We start from the raw sequence: 20551 nt of genomic DNA on the forward strand, positions 1-20551 counted from the left end.
CTTAATTCCTAAACATGAATCTCATCAAAACCTGATCTTGCAATAGTGCTGGTTGTTACGGTGATGTACAAGTGTGAGGATGGCCAGTTAGCAACCCAACAATGGACGCTGCCAGAAATGATTTTTTCTTGCTGTTCCTCTCCACAGTATAAAAATGAAAGTGGACCCTTTTTTAAATTAGCATACAAATATTATGGAAAGTATTGTGACAGAGATTAATGGCTCATTAACTACTCCTGTAAGCAATTAATGGATTATTTCCACAACATCAATTATTGTAATAACACAGTACTCTGTGAGAAAAATTTTACAGTAACTTGCTCTGCTGTGTTTTGGGGTTTTTTTCCCCCCCAAATACATGCAAGATTGGTTCAAACTTTGGAGAAACACCATCAAGCACCAATAAACCTTTAGAGCAACTGGTTAGGTCTTAAACGCATCACTAAAAATTTCCTACATGCATGTGACATCAACAGCTTAGAGATGCACTCACCTTTATGCTGGAGTGAGCATCATCTGTCTTTTGAAGATAACACAAATAAACCAATAGAGAATTTCATATTATTTATAATTTTGTAAAAAAAATGTAGCAATTAAAAGGGCAAGGCATTAAGAGACAGACTTAGATATCTAACCTCAAGTCACAGCATGTATCGCTCCTGCACTTGAGGGCTAGTTACACTTTATTGTTAGAGCCAACTTAACATGCTCTCACGTTTCCAAAACAATTTGTGCCTTAGGCACTTGAGTATCAGAACAGGATTTCCCTGTGGGCACTGAATTAGTAGTGGAAATGAAACATACTGCCTCTGAAAAACACCGCTTTTAAATTCTTTACCTGGTTTAATACCGAATGCCCTCAAATACTTTACTTATCTAAACTTTGTAAGCCACTATGAAGTATCATAATTATGGTCTTAGAGGCATGTTTCTGCTAAATGATGGCTTATAAAGAATTTATTCCATTGCTACCTATGATTTCTGTAATGCAACAACAAAATGAGCAGTAAAATACTAACCTTTTCACCAGTTTTTCACCATAGCCCCTTTCAGTCAAGTGTTCAACCTCTAACAACCCCACTGGATTTAAAAACATTCCTGATTATCTCTGGAATCCCAACACAACTTAAGTTGAATAATAAAAAAAAAAAGACAGTTTAACTAAGGTTTACCTTCCTTTTCCTTTACTGAGAAGGGGCACCAGAGTTTACATAGAAATGCCATATTTAAGTGTGTCAGGACACTGGCTACCATGGTTTAACTCAGCAGTCTGTCACAGCTTTCAAGTCTTCTTAAGTGCAGTGCTCTAACAGCATCATGTACTACCTACCAGCTTTGAAAAGGAGTTTACTGTATCACAAGTGATGAAGTTTCAGGCATTTTCAAAACTACTTTCATAAGGCCTTACTGTTTGCTGGAGCAAATATGGTTCAGATACCTTTAAAAATCCTAATGAGCTTTCAGCTAGAAACCAGGACAATGACACATGCCCATGGAGTCTCAGAACTTGATACAGCTTCTCAAAAACCAGTTCAAGACATCATCTCTATTAGTCTTCACATTTAAGCAAAAAATTTTAAAACATTCCAAAAAAATTGTAAACTTTCTGCTTGGAAGGCTTCTACAAAACACCCCAAAACAATTCTCTCAGGGAATTGCCAGAGACTGAATAAGAATTTGATATTTGCATCTTTTAACAAGGCTTAAACTAGGCATCATTTACAATTTCTTACACAACTCCAGGACAAGTGCTTTGCTATGAACTGCAACTCTTTCTCTCCTTCCATTAGCTACATTCAGAGTACAGAGATTCCTGCAAGTAGGAATTTTGGAGTAGCTCACTCAAGCACATGTGTCCTAAAGGGAATATCCAATGGAAGGTGGTATTTAAGCCAGCTATGAACTTCAGCTCTAGGCTGAAGTACACACCAGCCAGTTAGTGCAGTCCCCCAAGCACCCCTAGGGCTCCTATTCCTAAAAACAGGAATAAATTAAGATCACATCTTTAGATTCTAGTCAAGAGGTTCACAGTTAAATCTTCAAATGAAGTCAACTTCCCAAGAAACATTCTGAACTCAGAACTGTTACAGAAGGCGTGATGGGAGGGGAGGAAGTTTAACAAAGTTCGATAGTAAATGCAGCAGTGGTTTCACAAGATTCAGTGGCAAGGTACACTTGATTACTTACTGCATAGAGGACAGACAAAACTGTCAGGGAGACTCTTCCATTGAGTCCTGAGGTTGACAGAGGACCTTCTTGCTTTCTAAACTTCTTCTCAGAGAGGAGTCCAGGTGCAGCTGGATCCAATCCTAGCTCCAGACTCAGTCAATGGTTTATGTTCAAAGGATTATGTATGTGCAATCAATCCGTTAGCTAAGAGCTTCAAGGTTTAGCAGGCTATTAATCACTTACCAAGAATCTGTTGCAGCAAGGAATCTCTCAGTCTTGAGGAGTAACCTTGAGAGGTGTCCCTACTCAAGGGGAGATCCTGGCATGCAGCCCACTGCCATGCAGGAGAGCTCCAAGGGCTCTTGGGCATAAGATGATTGACTCATGAAGTTGTATTTGCACACTGAGCACAGTTGCTAGTTTCTTCTAAATCTGGCTGAAGACAGGCGTTGACCAGCAGTGTGGTTAGGTGGGCACATTGCTTAACACAATAGCCAAGGGCACCAAGGTATCTGTCTCCCCAGAGTCCATGTGGACCAGGATGTGGCCACCACGACCAGACACATCCATTCTGACCACCACTGGTGCAGGTGTGTGTGTGCAGGTGCACCACCTCAAGAACTCTCACAAAATTGAGGTATACAAAAGACATTAAATATTTATTATAATTACAGCAGCTTTATATAGAAAATTTAAAAATATCTCAGTTTTTGGATTCATGATTTTTCTTCATGACAGTTGGTCAGTAGGTCTGTGGGATATCTGGAGGCACCTTTAAGAGTTCTTCAACTTCTTCTTGTAAAGCCTCAGCTTTTTCACTCAGCAGCATCTATAACGGAAAAAATATTGGGAAAAGAATATAAGCCTTAGCTGTAACTGTTAGACAGGTTAAAAGATCAATTTTTCTTTTTAAACTTGCATCTAGTCTGTAAAAAAAACCAACCTGCTGCTCACAGGACCACAGTACCTTTGCCTCAAAGGACTAACATTTTCACAAGTACTATAACCAACTTTTTTTTACTGTTTAGTGTATACCCATATGAAAAACACTACCCCAAAATTCATACCATACACAGCTGGTTTTCTCAGTTCTGCCATCACATAATACATAAATTTTAACATTTTTTGTCTAGAACTGTTAACAGCATTTTTAGCCTTAAACATTTATTTTCCATGTTGGAATAAACATTTGTAAGTTGTGCCTAAACTGCCAATTTCTCGCTCTATACAAAATTTCTTACTACAGCATTTTACACCAGACACATAGGACCCCGATATTAGCAACTGTTTAATCTGCTCCCCTGAACTGTCTGTTGCTGGCAGTTGGAGTGTATCAGTCCTCACAGCAGTATGTGTAGCATAACTCGTGCCAGCACTCTCCTAACTCCCCGGTTAGAGGAAACGCCACCAGTTTAATAGCTGAGCGTGAGAGTAAGCGAGATTGCTGGATTTGGCACTGATGTAATGAGGAATCTGCATATATCCCTTTCTTTTGGCTCACACAGCAGCAAAAAGCAATAAGGAGCCTGCAACAATATTTGATGGCCACACCCCTTTAAGCACATAAACCCCAAAGTTAATACTTTTACTCCGTGAGAATATACAAATGAAGGCTTTGTTACTGGCTGCATTATGTTTACACCAACCACCCATACACTGATTCTAGGCATCCCCTTACAGGCAGACATTACGTGAAGGCTCTTCTCATGATGCATATTCAAAAGAGAAAACATATAGAAAGGAAAGAATAACAAGGTATGACAAAGGCAACCTAAATAGGTGAGGTTAACCCTGTGCCTTGTTGGTTTCCATTTCTACAGTCCTGAAAATCCTTTTATCACAACCACCACTAGAATTTCTGTAACTTAAGTCCTGAGGTATTGGCAGAGTCAAGAATTTTCAGTTATGACTCAAGCATGGTGATCAAGGTAGCCATTTAATTCCCACATTTCACCAGACAAGCTGGAAAAACATTTTTGCCCTTTGCTTCCCCTCTGAAAAAGAGCACAACTTGCTACTATTCTCTACATAACAAATTATTTTAAGAAAAGTTTTAAGTTTGCCTGTCATTCAGGAGCATGAAAGTCAGCAATTCCTCAGTTCATTACTCTTAACTACCTTAGATAAATGATACCATCAAGAAAATATTTCAATATATGCTTAATACAGATCAGTATGTGGATCACAAATATTCACTAATGCTGTTACTAGGAAAGTGAATCCTTCACTTTTAATGCACTCAGACATCCACTTCTGACATATGGAGGGTCCGAAGCAGGTTTTTATAACTTTGTTTCTAACCCACCTTTGCAGATGAAACAATCTGCTTGGCTTGACGTCGTGACAAGTGCCCGATCATCTTGACCAGAGTTTCTGGATTTGCATTAGCCAAGTGTGCTAAAGTTTTGTACCCCACATTATAAAGCTGTTTTGCTCGTGCCTGCAAGTCCAAAATTGTGTTAGATTAGAACAGGCAATAAGAATTATCATTAGGTACCAATCTCTGCACCAACCTCAAGTATTTCATCTTTGCATATTAATCCAATTCTCTTTGATTTATCTTTCTAAGAACATGAATACTCACCAACAGTCTTTACTCCCCAAAAATACAGCTTTACCCCTAAGATTTACATCCCCATACAATCTTACCCAGCTCTTTGGAACCCACTTGTCATTATTTTCTCTGAGCCTAGATGATACTGACTCTGCCATCCACTTTTGTTATGTTTTCTGCATGTCACTGACAGGAATGACTCTCTCACATTCTTTGGAGATGTCTAAGTACAAGGAGGGCTGATTTTATCAGATTTTTTTTTTCCCCTACAGAATTTGCACAGAACAGAGCTTTCACAAAATTCCAGAAAAGCCTATATTTTCCTGTTTCAAGCTTATAAATATTTTTTCCTTTTGTATCACAATATCTTTTTTATTTCTCTAGTTTTGTGTGAAGTCAAGGCTATAAGCTCACGTATACAGGAGAAATACACATCACAGGAGAGATTCTCTGCAATTTGATAATCGCCAGTTAAGGGGGTGTGCATTATCTGCTTCTCTTAACTTGGTTTGGTCCTGTAGCCAAGCAGTATTTGCTTAAGAGAGGGTCTCTGGGCAAACATTTCTATTGCAAAACAAATACTGCTAGAACTTTACAAAGTTTAAATTAAAATGCATTTCTACACTAGTAGTGGAGTGTAATTTAGTATCCCCAAGGCTTTAGTATCCTGAGTTTTACCAGTATCCAGCAGGTAACAGCTTACAATATATTATCTTCCTCCATCATAGCTGAGGACTATGTATGTTCATTTATGTGAAAGAGGTGTCATTAATTTAACCAAAACCTAACCACTAATTGCCAGCAAATATTTTCTGTATTCTATTTGGCTGTTATATACATAGTATGACCAACGACAATCTTTTCCCACTAATGACTTAAATATCATGAAAAAAATAGACTGTTCTGCAAACTGCACAAGTAAATGTGCAGAAAATAATTTTCTCTTTCACTACAGTAACCTTAAGATTGATTTTATCATTTCCTCCACAGCAAACCATGTCTGTTCAAGATGACAGTCTACCTGCTACAAATACCAGCTGTGAGTATAGTTTTAACTCCAGTGCAAGAGTACCTTGATGACAGCAGTAATTTTGAAGAGTCATTTTTAAAATACAACTTCAGCAGAATCATGCTGTCCAGGCTGTTTTTGTTTCCATTTTACACAGAAATGCTCCCACATGGAGTAAGCCATTAAAAAAAAATACTATTTACCTTTTACATCCAATTTAGAAAGTGTGATATATATATATATATATATGAACAAACCTGTTTGTTAGACTACTTCATAATTGTTTATCTTCTGAGAAGAAAAACCTTACACTGTCACTAAATGCAATGGTTTGCTGACAAACTGATTCTACAATAAGCTGGACAGGCAAGCTAGATCATTTTGCAAAGAGGTTCAGTGATTACTTATAACCTTGCAGCGAAGACCAAAATTTTTTTCTACTTTAGTAGGAGTCTTTGATCCAGAGACTGGTTAGGTTTCTTATTTCAAGTGCATAACGGCAAGTGCTTGTAAATGTCTTAGTTCTGAATGGGACTTCACATATTTCTGTGAGGATCTTCTAATTTAACTAAACTTGTAAATTCTTACTCCTCTTTACTCCCATGAATTGAACAATCCTTACCACAAAAGGAACCTGGACTCTGTTTTCCAGCTGAGTATACAGCTAAATTATTGTCCAAATACAAGATTTTCACTGTTGCTGTGGTAGCAGACAGAAGAAAAACATTATTGGCTCCAGCTCACACTTCCTCAACACACCACGTTTTCCCCCAGCCTACCAGACTGTTGTGGGATATCTGCACTATGCCAAATTCTCAATAAAAAACTAGCTTGGTCTTCCAGATATACTTGAGAGGCACAGTAACATTTAGCATTTAGCAGTCTACATTGGAAAATCTCACAAAGCCAGGTTTACTGACCTCTAGAACCCCTGCTACCTCCATCAGAGGGATGAGTTCTGCCTTGACACAGTATGTCAACCGCTTGGTAAGTTCTGTCAGCAAGGCTTTATAAACCCAGAATTCTTCCAATTCCTGCAGAGACAAAGATCACTAAAAATCACATCCTAAGTTCTGTATTCGTGGGGGTCTGACTGATAAGAGCTCTGTTACAGCAACAAGCATACATCTGGCTTTTAGACAGGGGAAGCACTATTATTTCTAGTTATCCTTTCAGCTAGCTGCAGAGGTGTATTCAGCACTCTTTAGCTGACCATCCTAAAGTTGGGGCAGTTCTGAAGTATAAGCAATGCATTATTTCAATAGAGGAAAGAAAACAAGGTAACAAGCCAAGGCAGCTGTTTTCCTGAGATTACATTCCACAACCAGATGGCCTTATTTCCAAAACAAAGGTAAAATTGTCAACTATTTCACCAACAGTGCTGACACTGATCAATGCCCTGTACAGTTTGTGTATTTTCACATTCTTGGTGCATAAATCTTACTTTAAATATAAGAAATATCACTGTACAAGCATGATTTTCTGAACAGGAAAAATAATTTTGACCAGGAAAGATGAAAAAAGGCAGTTTTGCACAGGAAAGACGAAATACAGCAGCTGTTTTCATATTTAACATAAGAGAATAAACTTCAGATTTTGAGAAACCAATCCCAAAGAATTTACTGGAATTCACTTAACACACTACCTCACAGAAATGCAGAACACAGGAGGCAAAAGAGGCAGCAGAATTAAGGAGATTTTGCACATATCCTCGGGACATATTAAATTTCTCTGAAACACTCCATATATCGGTCTCTTTCAGTAGGGTATAAAGGACAAACGACAGGTAGAGCCTGTTTACCACAGCACTGTCCACATTCTAGGAATAAAGCAAGTTAGAATTCAGAGCCAGTATCACATTCAAGATATTCTGTTAGTACTATAAACAAATTATTTTCATCTCTACTCCTTCACATCTCAAACACATTTATGTTATATCTAAAGACATTAAACAACATTAAGATAACCAATCAATGAGGTTGAAAGAACCTTAGTAAGTAGAACAGTAATAAAGAACACTAGCAGAAAAATAATCTAGAATTTGTAAAAAATCAAATGAAATTGCTAACCTGTCAGCTTGGGTATGTGAAATCTCCAGCCTACCTTTCTGATGGCTTGACCAGAAGCCTTTTTCGTAATGAAGCTTTCGGGTACTCCCACAATATCCGCTACTTTTTGCTCTGCTGCACTTAGCTGATTGAACTAAAATAAGATTGACTACAGTCAAGATTATATATTAAAAACTTATTAAGTTACAAGTGTTACAAATCAGAAAAGCTGCAGACAATGTAAATATGCTCTATTTAGCTGTAAAAAAGCAATTCACATCAAATTTGTATAACATACCACCTGCAGACAGGTAATTTGCCTTCCCTTTTCCTCTGTGAATGACTAACTTTCATTCTTCATCTTGAACTCCACTGGTTTGGAAATACATTTACATATGTGTTCTGCTGATAAACTTCTGGTGTGCATACATACTAAGTTTTTCTTTTTATAACTGTAAAGCCTACTCTAGTATTAAGATGCACACAGCATTACTCTTCTCATATCCCTTGGTAAAAATGTCTACTTGTATATTTAAGATTCAAGATGAACAGATTAAACACCCTGGAGAACTGAGTTACTTCTAAGTACTCAAATATTTTTTCCAAAAAATGTCATCAACATTAAAGTACCTCCTGCATTTAACACCTTCTCCATGTAGTGATCAAAGGCTCTTCTCCAAGCTTAACAAATGCTCTGTAGACTCCAAGATAGTTTTAGAAAGTATTTTCAGATATTTAATTCTCTTAATATTATAGAAAACACAGGCCTATTACTCAAATGAAACAAAATTTTTTTCAATATCTCTATTTAGTACTCAGTCACTAGACTAGCACTACAGTCAGTAGACAGATCTACAGCTTCTTTTCCTACTTGTTTGAATTATCTGTAATTGTCCATCTCTGAATGCCACATTTTAACAAAATTAAATAGATTTTAGTGCTACCTCTAGTATATAACACTTTACAGAAAAGGGAGCAGTTGAATTACGGGGGGATCTTCTAGAGTGTGCAAGGCCAGGTTAAGGGCTGTGCTGCTAAGGCTGACATAAGTCTAGCAGTCTGTAGGAAGGTATTGGCCACAGGGTAATAGTTGCAGTCATGGCTGGAGTTAAGCACTCGACTCAGATATCAGAGATTGACTTAACATTCTCTAGTGGATTCTGCTCCCTAAACTACAGATTAAATGAGCAAGCATCAGAAGGTAAATATGGCTCTTGATTAATTTAGTAGTGGTTGCAAAACTACAATGATGTGGTTACATATAACTAGTTTATAGGAAAGTCTTGTTTAAGATTAACCAGGCTCTGCTGATGGCAAGGCTAACACCAAGGTTAGAGTAAGGATTTGGGATACTGGCAACAGATGTATTTCATGCCACTGTTTCCTCCAAGCAGGGTCAAATATTATAGTTGCAAAAGAGAACTTAGGTTTTTATGCAATACAGGAAAGCACTCCTGCCCTGTGACTGAAAATAAAATAGCGTTTCTTAACTTTTCATCAAATCATAACCCCACCATCTACATTTCCTATGCATATAAGCTTCCCTAAAGTTTAATAAGCAGGATCACTATATGCCCCAACACATGTTTGCCAGTAAATTCTCACCTGTCTCAAGTATATCATCCAATCTGGGCTACAGTTGGAAGTCATATCGTATGGAGTTGCCAGATACAGAAGATGAAGATTGCTCTCAAGAATCAGCCCTTCCAAACCTTTCTTCAGTTCTCTGTGAAGAAGATTGCAGTATGCCAAGTCTATAGACCCTATAATAAGCAAACAATGTATTGCAATTTTATACACAGTTAAGCGTAATAGATGTTAACACAGAGTTAATATTTCCTTTATCTTCCACAAAAGCTTGTTATGTCATCTAAACTGAAAAGAAGTAATTGTAACCTGAATAATTGCTCAACGCTAACATGAGCAGTGACACACAAGTGAGGAAAGGCAGTCACCCATTGCCACATATGCCCATTCTGTGTGCGGTTTTGGAGTGTTTGTAAATTGCTTTGGCTTTAATGAAATCTGGAACAATCTCATAGACTGAAGGAATCTTTGAGATTCATCCTGTTCCAATTGTGTTCCACACCCCATATCTTTATGCCACGACAGGAAAACAGAACTTCCTGATACACCATCTTTATTACAACTGGTCTACATGTCACATGCTTCCTTTTCCTCTTAAGCTTCCCTCTAGGTCAAGAAATCCCCCTGTTCACAATACCTGCTCATGAACAATGAATTATAAAACAAGGTCTTGAGCCATTTTGATTACAGTCACTAAATCAAATCTTTAAATCATTTTTTGGGGGGTACAGTTCTGTTTTCACTCCCATTACGACCAGCGTTATTACAATTCATTCCCATCACGTTCAGCCATGCACTACTCATTCACTCCTATTTTCAGTCCAGCGCACCATTTACTAATAAAAACTGTCTCTCTACAACTTATTTTTCATTGCAGTTTCAGACAGAAGATGGGAAAACATATTGAATTGAGATAAGGCTGAGGTGAAAGGGTTTCCTGAAGAATAAGAGAAGTCTTACCTTTATAAGTAGCTCTACCCAATGGTGTGATTGTGAGTGTACATTTGGAATTGTGGTCCTTCTCAGACATTCTTCCTTTCAGAAGTCCTTTTTCTATTAGATTTTCTAGCCCATCTTTAATTACCTCCGAGAGGCTCTTCTCTTTAGACAGCAGCTGCTGCTGAACACCCAGCAATGTCCCAGACATAAAATTGTCGACTTCCTCATGGGTAACTGCTACCTGCATCAGTTTTGCAAGTGATTAGCATTTTCAAAGGTATCATTTCACATAACACATTTCATAAGCTATATGAAAATGATTACTGAATAGAGAAGCAGTTTTGATATCCTGTTAATGTGTTTCTAAAGAAATACACAACAACAAATAGAATGATAGACAGTCTATGATGGAGCTGATGGGACTGCTCTCCATCTGTTCTGTTCTAGTTACTGCCTCAGGTTAATGTTTTTGTATTTTGAATCAAGTATCAGAAATGGAACTACAAATACTGTAATGTATCATAGGGTAGATATAATTCTGACTTTTATGCATAAGAAAATTGTCATATTACATGATTACTTGATAACTGAGTTAAATAAAAAGACTAATCTAATCTTTGTCCTTCCTATCTGATTAGAAGCTTTTCTGAACTTGCAGGCAACCTGTTTAAAAAGTCTGTTTTTTCTATAGAATCAGAAAAGATTTTCTTTACATTCCCAATCACTTAAGTTACTCACAGAGAAGAGTTAACCAATACCTTCAGTCCAACCAAAGATAACAACAGGCTCTGCATTCCCTTGGTCAACTCCAGTAGAAGATTGCTGTAACAATTCTCCAAAGGACTGCTGACTAAATCCTGAACCTAAAAAGAAGAAACATACTTGTTCAGCGAAAATATTTATGCACTTTTCAAAATACTGATACACATGACTCAGTTTATAAAGAAAATAAGTGTAGACATCTAAAGTTTACAGTTCACATCTGAAAACAAACCACAAAGGTAGTTTATAGGTGGTGTTATGTAAGTCAAATACCTGCAATGTTAAGAAGTGAAGAAAAATTAAGCTAGGCAGCTCAGCTCCTCCTGTTTATCCCACCAGCTTAATCCAACAATTTAAATTAACAACAGCTTTGTAAAAATTACCAAGTGTTTGTCTTTTTCTTGCACTATGAGAATACTTTCTCCAGCACTGTCAATACCAGCTCGACCAGCTCTGCCAATCATTTGTTTGTACTGGTTCTTCTTCAGGAAGTCATTAGCAACATAAGGAGCTCTTAGAATAACCCTGTAAAGAAGCCTTTATCAAGTTATGCTTTATATTAAGATTACTAAAGCAGCAATAGAATTGTACAAATGCATTATTTATATATGCCCCTTGCTTAGTAACTAATAAAAATCAAATGCACCTGTTTGAACAGATGTGTAAATCAACCTTAACAATTTAAGGTTTATTGAATAAGTCACATTTCTTACATTTTGCAGAACCTTCGGAACTTGTCTTTCTAGCTACTCAAAGGCCTGAGTTTAGGAGTGAAAATCACGGAGATATAAAATAAACCCTACTGAAAACATAAGCAACAGTGACCATACATCAGTTATGCTAGGAAAACAACACTTGTCTGAATTTTTTTTTCTCCTCTCAGATGCATTATTCTAACATACATGCACACAAAATGGGATTGTTAGCAAACATTCTTTGGTCATACTGAGTGTGGTAGCCATATCATCAGTACTTGTATAAGATAACACATTTTTGTGTTAAAATATTCAAACTATATCTCCTTAGAAAGGATTCATTTTACAATTTAAACACCGTTGTTAGGACAACATCTAAGGAAACGACCATGAATTCCTTATTCTTCTGGGTAACTTTACTAAAATAATGAAGCATTTCTGCAATTTATTAAAAATTCCTTAACCCACTTAGCTAAGTCCTCTTCAGCTATGCATTCTGAGGTACTTGATACTGAGTCAAATTTCCTGTGTAAAAACTTTGCAGTCTTGTGTCTTGAGTTGAACATATAACCCCTTACACTTTAAATTTGCTAGTAAAAGCAGAAACATACTTCAAATAACACCGATATTTCCAACTTATTAAGGCAATTTTTTACAAAGCAAAAATCAATGCAGCAATGAAATATGTTCCAGTCACTCACCTTCTAGCTGGCAGGTTGACTCCAGCAGCTAAGGTAGCTGTGCAAGCAAGCAGACAAAGGACACCTGTAGAATATGCTTCCTCTATACTTTTCCTTTCATCATTTGTAAGGCCACTATGGTGATAGGCAATACCAAAAGGGATTGTTTGCTTCAGAACAGGACAGACACTTCCATTTCCAATGTTCTTTAGGTTCTCGATGAGATCTTGTTTCTCTTTCTCCCTGTGAGTTCTAAATTCTCTTGGAAGAGGAAAAGCATTTCTTTAGACTTTGATCACTAATTATTTAAAAAAAATATCAAGAGACCTGCTTATTGTCTATTTCTGTTCATTATGCATTCCTCTAACATCTAGGTTGGAGAAATAGGTATTTCCAGTATCTTGAAAATAACCATACAGAGGAGACTGATTAAGCTGCAACAGAACTCTCCTCTTGTTTGTAAGCACAGGTACAGAAGGGATCAAACACTAAGTGTGCGTACTGAGCACACTGAAGAAAGGAAATAGGGCCAGTATCAGCTTGTAGTGAAGATTATGGGTACATCAAAAAAAGCTTCAATTTTGACAGCAAGGAAGGGGTTTTATTCATAAGTATAATTTCTTCCTACATAAAATTTAACTTTGCTAGGCCATTATGAGTTGATCAAAACACACCTAAATGAAACCAAACATAAAACTTATTTATTAACAAAGCCTGGTGTAGATTTTCCAACTTACATTCACAAAGTAGGTACGTAACAGTGATATGCAACTGACTGGTAACACACATGACCAAATACCAGCCTGTAGGTTTATTATCTAAGCTTGCAGAGACCAGTGTCAAAGGGACACAAGTTTAGAATAATTTAGCATGTTTTTCCTTTTTTCTTTATTATTTGTCTCTAATAATATTTTTTTATACTAGTTTATTTAACAAATAAGATATTTTTTTTGTAAAACATTTAATGAGCCTTAAGCACTTCACTGTCATTTATGCAGTTAGCAACTTTACATGATTCCACATTCAAAGTATTTACTTCCATTCACAAGGGAAAGTCACTTGCAAACTACTGAAGATAAATCCTAAATTTTGACCAATTATGCCATATATATAATTAAAAAATTATTACAGAAACTTACTTCTTGAGGTACTTGCACACCATTGAAGCCACATTTTCACAGTTCTTTTTAGTGGGACAAAAGATTAGGCAGGAATACTTAGGAATAACTTCAGTAACCAGTGCAATGATGTGGTCAGGATCTGCTTTCTCCAGATTACTAGAATACTATTACAAACACAGATTGACAAACATTTAAACGTAGAAATTAAGTTATAAACTAAGTATTCAAGATTTGTTCTCAGCCTTTGATAGAATGCTCACATTTGCTTTAACGTGACATAATTGCAAGAAAGACATGGACCAGTTAGAACGAGTCCAGAGGAGGCCACGAGGATGATCTGAGGGCTGGAGCACCTCTCCTATGAGGACAGGCTGAGAGAGTTGGGGCTGTTCAGCCTGGAGAAGAGAAGGCTCTGGGGAGATCTTATAGAGGCCTTCCAGTACCTGAAGGGGCTACAGGAAGGTTGGGGAGGGACTTTTCATAAGGACAGTTAATGACAAAACAAGGGGAAATGGCTTTAAGCTGACAGAGGGCAGGTTTAGATTAGATATTAGGAAGAAATTCTTGACTGTGAGGGTGGTCAGACACTGGCACAGGTTGCCCAGAGAAGCTGTGGCTGCCCCCTCCCTGGAAGTGTTCAAGGCCAGGCTGGATGAGGCTTTGAGCAACCTGGTCTAGTGGAAGGTGTCCCTGCTGATGGCAGGGGGGTTGGAATTAGATTATCTTTAAGGCCCCTTCCAATCCTAACCATTCTATATTCTATGTAGGATAAGCTTTTCTCCCAATCCCTCACCTGAGAGCTTATTAACATCTAGCTTGAACTGAGGGATACATGGACATAGGAATCTGATGCTTTGCTTTTTTCCCTTAATACTTCCATTTCTTCTAGCAACACCACAGTGATGTTACTTGTGCTACTGGCAGTCTACCATAAGACACATTTTTCTTTTTAAGGGCTGAAATTAATCTTTACAAGGCAGCAATAAGCTGACAAAAACAAAAAAAGATGTCTTCTTTCAGTATCTTCTAAGAGTGATCAATTTTTGAGAAAATCGACCTAAAACCAAAGCACTGGGTACCTGGAATGGTTTGAACCCATTGCTCTTCACGTGTTAAAATACTGAAGAAACCTCTACCTTAGAGTGGTAACAGAGAGAAAATCAAGTGAAGTGTTCAGTGTTTTAAAGACCTTTTTCCTCCCAAAGCCTACCGTTTTCCTCCTCATAGGTATTACAAATGAAGCATTTATAATGTTTAAGTGATTTCTTTGGTACAGGCTGTGTAAACAAATCACTGTAAAATAATACATTTTATAACTATAGTTCAAAAGCTATGAGCACTTTAGTTTTACCTTGAAATTAAGGAGACGTGAAAAAGTAAAGCCATTTTCTGCTTTGCTGTCAACTGCATAAATGGTATCTCGTATCTTTACGTACTCCTTCAATTCCACCTAGGGAGATACAAGCCATAAAGAGAAACTTTAGTTAAATTACCAACTCTTCGCCAAAAATTAAGCTATTACTGATATACAGCTCATGTTTATTAATTAGTATCACATTTTATATACATACTTGCATGCACACAAGTGCATTCCATCGCATCAAGAATTTTTTTAAAGTTAATTGTTTTAATTATTTGCCTTGACAAAGTGTCTGTTATATGACAAATGTTATAGCCCATGAACCATTCATAAACCATTATCATGATAGCACTCAAGCACCAGTATCCAGATTCTAGACATACCAAATGAACTGTATTGAATTATCACAGTTGCTGTAATTTAGAAATTGGTTTAGTTAAAAAGACACAAATGGCTTAAGACAACAATATAAAGGTACTGGCATTTGTGCATTTACAAAGTGTACAGTGCTATTTATTGTACTGGTACCACTGCCATCAGCAGCAGGATTACATCATACCGTGAAATTAAGCACAAAACCTGTAATGACACACTAAACAGATATGCTATGACTTTAAAGCCAAACATCATCTTTACTAGTTTATGGTATATCTTGTATACAGACCGGTCTAAAATCATTAGTATAATACTCCGCTTGCAGGAACTTCTGCAAGTCTCCAACATTATTTAAAGTTGCACTCATTCCAATGATTTGCGTGTTTTCTGTAAAACAGAAGTTGAGATTAATTTATTGCCATGTTCACAATTTTTAAGAGTTCTGCTCAGTATTTAATTCACAAGCCTGCTCCTTCATTGTTAGTCTTTTTGAATGCCAAAGTGGCAGGTTTCAAGGGGGATATAGCCAAGAAATACTACCTCAGATGTAAACATAAAAAATGAATCCTTCTCTACAGAAGCATTTAATTGGAATAGCTAACGGGCTCCTATGAAGAAATGGAAGACATTTGACAATACTCAGGATTTCTCAAGAGAAGTACTATTAAAAAAAGCTTCAAAAACACCCAGCCCATCATTACAGGGTCAACTGACTAACACTTAAACAAGTAAACACTGTTAATGCACAGAGTCAAGCCATGTTTTTCAAAAGCAGCCAGAACACCACAAATCCAGGAAGCAAAAGTATGACTTCTCTCTAGAGATGCCATCACTACAATATTTGATTAACATTAACTGCAGCCATTACTTACTACTAGTGTAAAGAATTTTCGCAAGAGTAATTTCCAGTGTGGCTCCACGACTTCCCTCACCAAGCATGTGCAACTGCACACAGAAGGGAAAAAGAAAATGCAATAATATTACTGAGTTAAGAGCATTTATGAAAAAAAAAATAAAAAATCATGTATTCCTAAACAAGTATTACAGAAATGTCTTTGTTGGACTTCCTCATGACTTCCCTCTGCTAAGTTTTGACTGCTAAGCTCCTTTCAGAAGTATAGCCTCATGGAAACAACATTTAAGAATCACAGAAAAACAGACCCAGGAGTGAACATAGTTAACGAGATCTACCTTCCATTTAACTAGACCATAACTGACAGAAACAGTTAAGTCCTGACAGCAAACAGTCAGAGATCTTTGTATTCACCAACCTAAAGCAATTCTAAACAAACCATGTTTTAAGTAACACAGAGTGGAAGTTAATATAAAAAAATTTCTAGCAGCCAGCTACTACCAGAAAAAAGTAGAACTTAATTCTTAAGCTGCTTTCTGTTTTGAAGCTACTGTGTTAAAGTAGGGTCAGTCAGCCTACAGCATTCCATGAATTAAGCAACCCTCTTAGATGTTACACATGTGACCCAACCTCACAACCAACCCTTAGTAGCACAACTCATCCACAACACTAAAAAGCAGAATAAGGAACAGTTCTCACAGTGAAATGTTATTTAATATTTTTCTTTCTTGTTTCATTTAGTCATTTTTAATACCAGACACAAAGTTCCACATTCAGAAGTTCAATTCTAGGATTCATAAAACACATTCCACACGATTAAAATGATTTATGCTTTTTCTAATCCATTAGAGGTGTCTAATTGACAAGTAGTTACTAAGTAATTCAATATCAACCACTAATATGTAGATCTCTCAATACAGAATCTATTGTCCTGATACAGCAACTAATGCTTCAGTGGAAGAAAAATAACTTTCAACATTATGGGATTATGTACCAATACAGGAAAAACTTAGTTAAGTAGTAATAATTTAATGATAAACACTCAAAGAAAAAGCAAGTAATCAAAAAAAGCGCTCTTTGCTAACAATTGCATGTCACAGATCTTAAAAAATGCGTATTATAAAGCTGTGTAAATCTTGTAGCCTACCTCATCTACTACAACCAAACCAAGGTCATCAATTCTGTCTGTTTCAATTAAGGAATTCACTAGAGCATGTCCTTTTTCTATAGTAGCAATATAAAGAGACTTTTTTATTCTTCTCTTGATTGGTGGAAATCTTCCTTTACTTCCTGCATATTCTTCAACCAGGAAACCCAATTCTATCCCAAAACTTGATAAGCCCCTAACCTGTTAAAAAAAAAAAAATCAATCAGAGAACAAACTGATGCTCATTTTGGATTTCAGAGCTGCCTCAAGAACTCAACAGGCATATAACCAACCCACACCACCATCAACTGTTTGACATAGTGAAAATATATTAGCTATGACGACCCTTTCCAATTGCAAAGCTGAAGTGTTTACAAATATTATCAAGCTCAGGTTAGATCTGTTCTCTAAAATTAACTTTTCTCTTATATAAAGAAATATTCGTTTTTCTTTCAAGACCACTTCTTCAGCAAGTTGGGCAGTACAGATTTAAGATTGCACAACTATACATAACACTGAAAAAAGCTATTACACTTTATAACTCAGCTTCTTTCCCTCATAATTTAAGTCTGGTTTATTATTAAATAACTGACCCTCAGAGCAGCATTTAGGAGAAAAGTCACTTCCCACCATATACTTATGAAAATCATGGAGTTTGCTAAAATTAGTGCTAAAAACCCAGCCAAGTAACACAGCATATAAGAAAAGATAAGTAGTATCAGAAAAAACCCAGACCTTTTCTTGGACAATGGCAACATACGGCAGAATCATCAGAACATCTTTCTGTCTGCACAGTAATTCTTGCAAAATTATTATTTCAGCTACAAGTGTTTTTCCACCACTGGTTGGCAATGAGTATATTAAATTCTTTCTTTGCTGCAGAGATTCTAGCATCAAGCAATCATGCTGCCATTCTGAAAAATTAAAAAAGAATTCTTAGCAACTCCCGTGAGCAAGTTAATCAATATCAAAATGCCTGTTTCATATCAAATAATTTAAGTCTAGTGTTTGGGAGTTTTTTTCCAATAATTCACTGGTGAGGCTGCACCTCGAGTGCTGTGTTCAGTTTTGGGCCCCTCACTACAAGAAGGACATTGAGGTGCTGGAGCGTGTCCAGAGAAGGGCAACAAAGCTGGTGAAGGAGATGGAGCACAAGTCTCATGAGGAGCAGCTAAGGGAACTGAGGTTGTTCAGTCTGGAGAAAAGGAGGCTGAGAGGAGACCTTCCCTCTCTCTTCAACCACCTGAAAGGAGGTTGTAGTGAGGTGGGTGTTGGTCTCTGTTGGCGCTTTAAGAGCTGAAGCTGCAAGTGGCTTCGGCCTTGTCTTGACTTTGGGTGAAAAACAGATTCATGAGAAAGAATGCAATAAAAACAAGATAAGAAAACTTCTTATGTAACTAGTCAGCAGTAAAAAGAATGCCTCATAAACAGGTGGATTTATCCAATCAAGTACTGTAACCAGGCGTGTGAACAGTAGCTTATAGCCAATGAAGAGTTGTTTGTGTGTGTGTGTGTTAACAGCTTAAGAGTATATAAGTGATCATGTAACCAATAATAAAGGTCTCCAGTAGAATTCACATTGAATCGTGTGTGGAGTCCATGAATATCCCTCTCGGCAGGTCTCTACTCCCAAGTAACAAGTGACAGGATGAGAGGACATGACCTCAGGTTGTGCCAGGGAAGTTTAGACTGGATAGCAGGAAGAATTTCTTTACTGAAAGGGTTCTCAGGCACTTGGAACAGCAGTGGTGGGAGTTCCCAGCCCTGAAGGCATTTAAGTCATGGAGACATAGTGCTTAGGGACATGGTTTAGTCGGGGACTTGTCACTGTTGGGTTAATGATTGGACTTGATGATCTTAAAGGTCTTTTCCAATCCAGGCAATTCTGTGACAAGCTTTCAGAGACTGGGCCTTCCAAAGTATTCTATAAGCCCTATCAACCTTTCCCACGCACCTAAAACCCACAAAATAATCACTTAATAAAATAAAACAAGCACTTTCCAACATGGTTTATATTAAATATTACCTTAAAATATTTTTACAGGATAATGGCTAAAACAGGCAACACTTCACTAGCAATTTTTTTTCTACAACAAACCATTAGTTACATTACCATAAAGCGTCTCAATCCCTCGAAATTGTTTGAATAGATCTTTAACTTTGCTAGGTAATCCATAAAAAGGACCTATATCAACAGAAGAAGTTTCAATAGTTTTCCTAGCAACAAAAATCTCTTCAGATAAAACAGCTTCTTTAAGCTGCTTGGTCTTAGAGACCTGCACAGTCTGGGCTTTGGCATTTACAGTCATGGCACTTTTCAGATGATCTTTAAGACTCTCAGTTTTAAATAAATCACACTTAGAGTCTGAAGAAAAGTCAGTGGGTCTGTTCCTGTGTTCAGCATCAGGACAAAGAGATGATGGACTTCTGATTTTGTCTGAGGAAGAATTCATGCATTTATTTCTCCTTTCTGAAGCTAGAGACGTTCTAGAACCAGAGGAAAGTTTATCCATTTTCTCAAAATACAAAAGCTGTGATGATGGCAAGTCATCTAAAACAGATTCAGTCGGTTCTTGATTGCTATCAACCACATCATTTTCATTCATGTGGAAAGCATCCTCTTCATCAGCTTTAAGGACAACCATATTTTCTGAATTAGAAAAATTATCTTGGTTTTTCTGTTGAATTACTGACTGCAGACTCTCAAGTATGACACCATCAGCTGCTTTAATATCTGTATTTTTATCCAGCAGGTGTTTGTGCTCTATATCATCAACTTGAGACAACAAAGAATCATTTCCATAAAAGCTGTCATAGTCACCAAACATGTCTTCCTCACTATCGTGACTACACTGTAAAAACATAACAACGAGTATTAATGCTCCAAAGTAACACCAAAGGAGGCAGCACAACTGGCACGGCACACACATCAGGTGTAGGTCATTTAAGCACTCCCCAGCTTAACAAACAAGTTAAGTGTTGTTCTGGTGCTGACTGTGAGAAGAACTCAGCGTGACTTCCAAAGGAAAGCGGGCTTTAACTCAGCGAAACCTAACCTCGGAGCGGACACGCCGCCCGCACAGCTACGTGGTGGCGATGGCAGTTTAATATTCGAGTCGCTTTAAGCCAAAGCACATCCCCTCCCGCACAAAGCGGAGCCCTCCCCGGCCGGCCTCACGCAGGCTCGGCCTGGGCCAAGCTGCCCTCCCACACGGGGTCACCTCAGGCCTCCATGCCCAGCCCCAGGAGCCC

General features: G+C 37.4%; 1 protein-coding gene across 1 annotated transcript; it reads right to left on the reverse strand.

Moving 5' to 3' along the window:
• Positions 1–2911: 2911 nt before the first annotated feature.
• HELQ (helicase, POLQ like) lies at positions 2912–20151 on the reverse strand (the record flags this gene model as incomplete). Its single annotated transcript, XM_029084007.1, has 17 exons — positions 2912–2998; positions 4475–4609; positions 6653–6766; positions 7378–7551; positions 7836–7934; positions 9386–9543; positions 10328–10547; positions 11065–11169; positions 11452–11593; positions 12465–12704; positions 13583–13728; positions 14916–15014; positions 15589–15686; positions 16172–16244; positions 17300–17500; positions 18035–18213; positions 19413–20151. Coding segments are annotated over 17 exons (3009 nt in total), but the record flags the coding sequence as incomplete, so codon positions are not given.
• Between the last annotated feature and the right edge of the window lie 400 nt (positions 20152–20551).

The sequence above is a fragment of the Antrostomus carolinensis genome, unplaced genomic scaffold (genome assembly GCF_000700745.2).
Source record: "Antrostomus carolinensis isolate BGI_N321 unplaced genomic scaffold, ASM70074v2 scaffold6323, whole genome shotgun sequence".
In the NCBI taxonomy this organism is placed as follows: domain Eukaryota; kingdom Metazoa; phylum Chordata; class Aves; order Caprimulgiformes; family Caprimulgidae; genus Antrostomus; species Antrostomus carolinensis.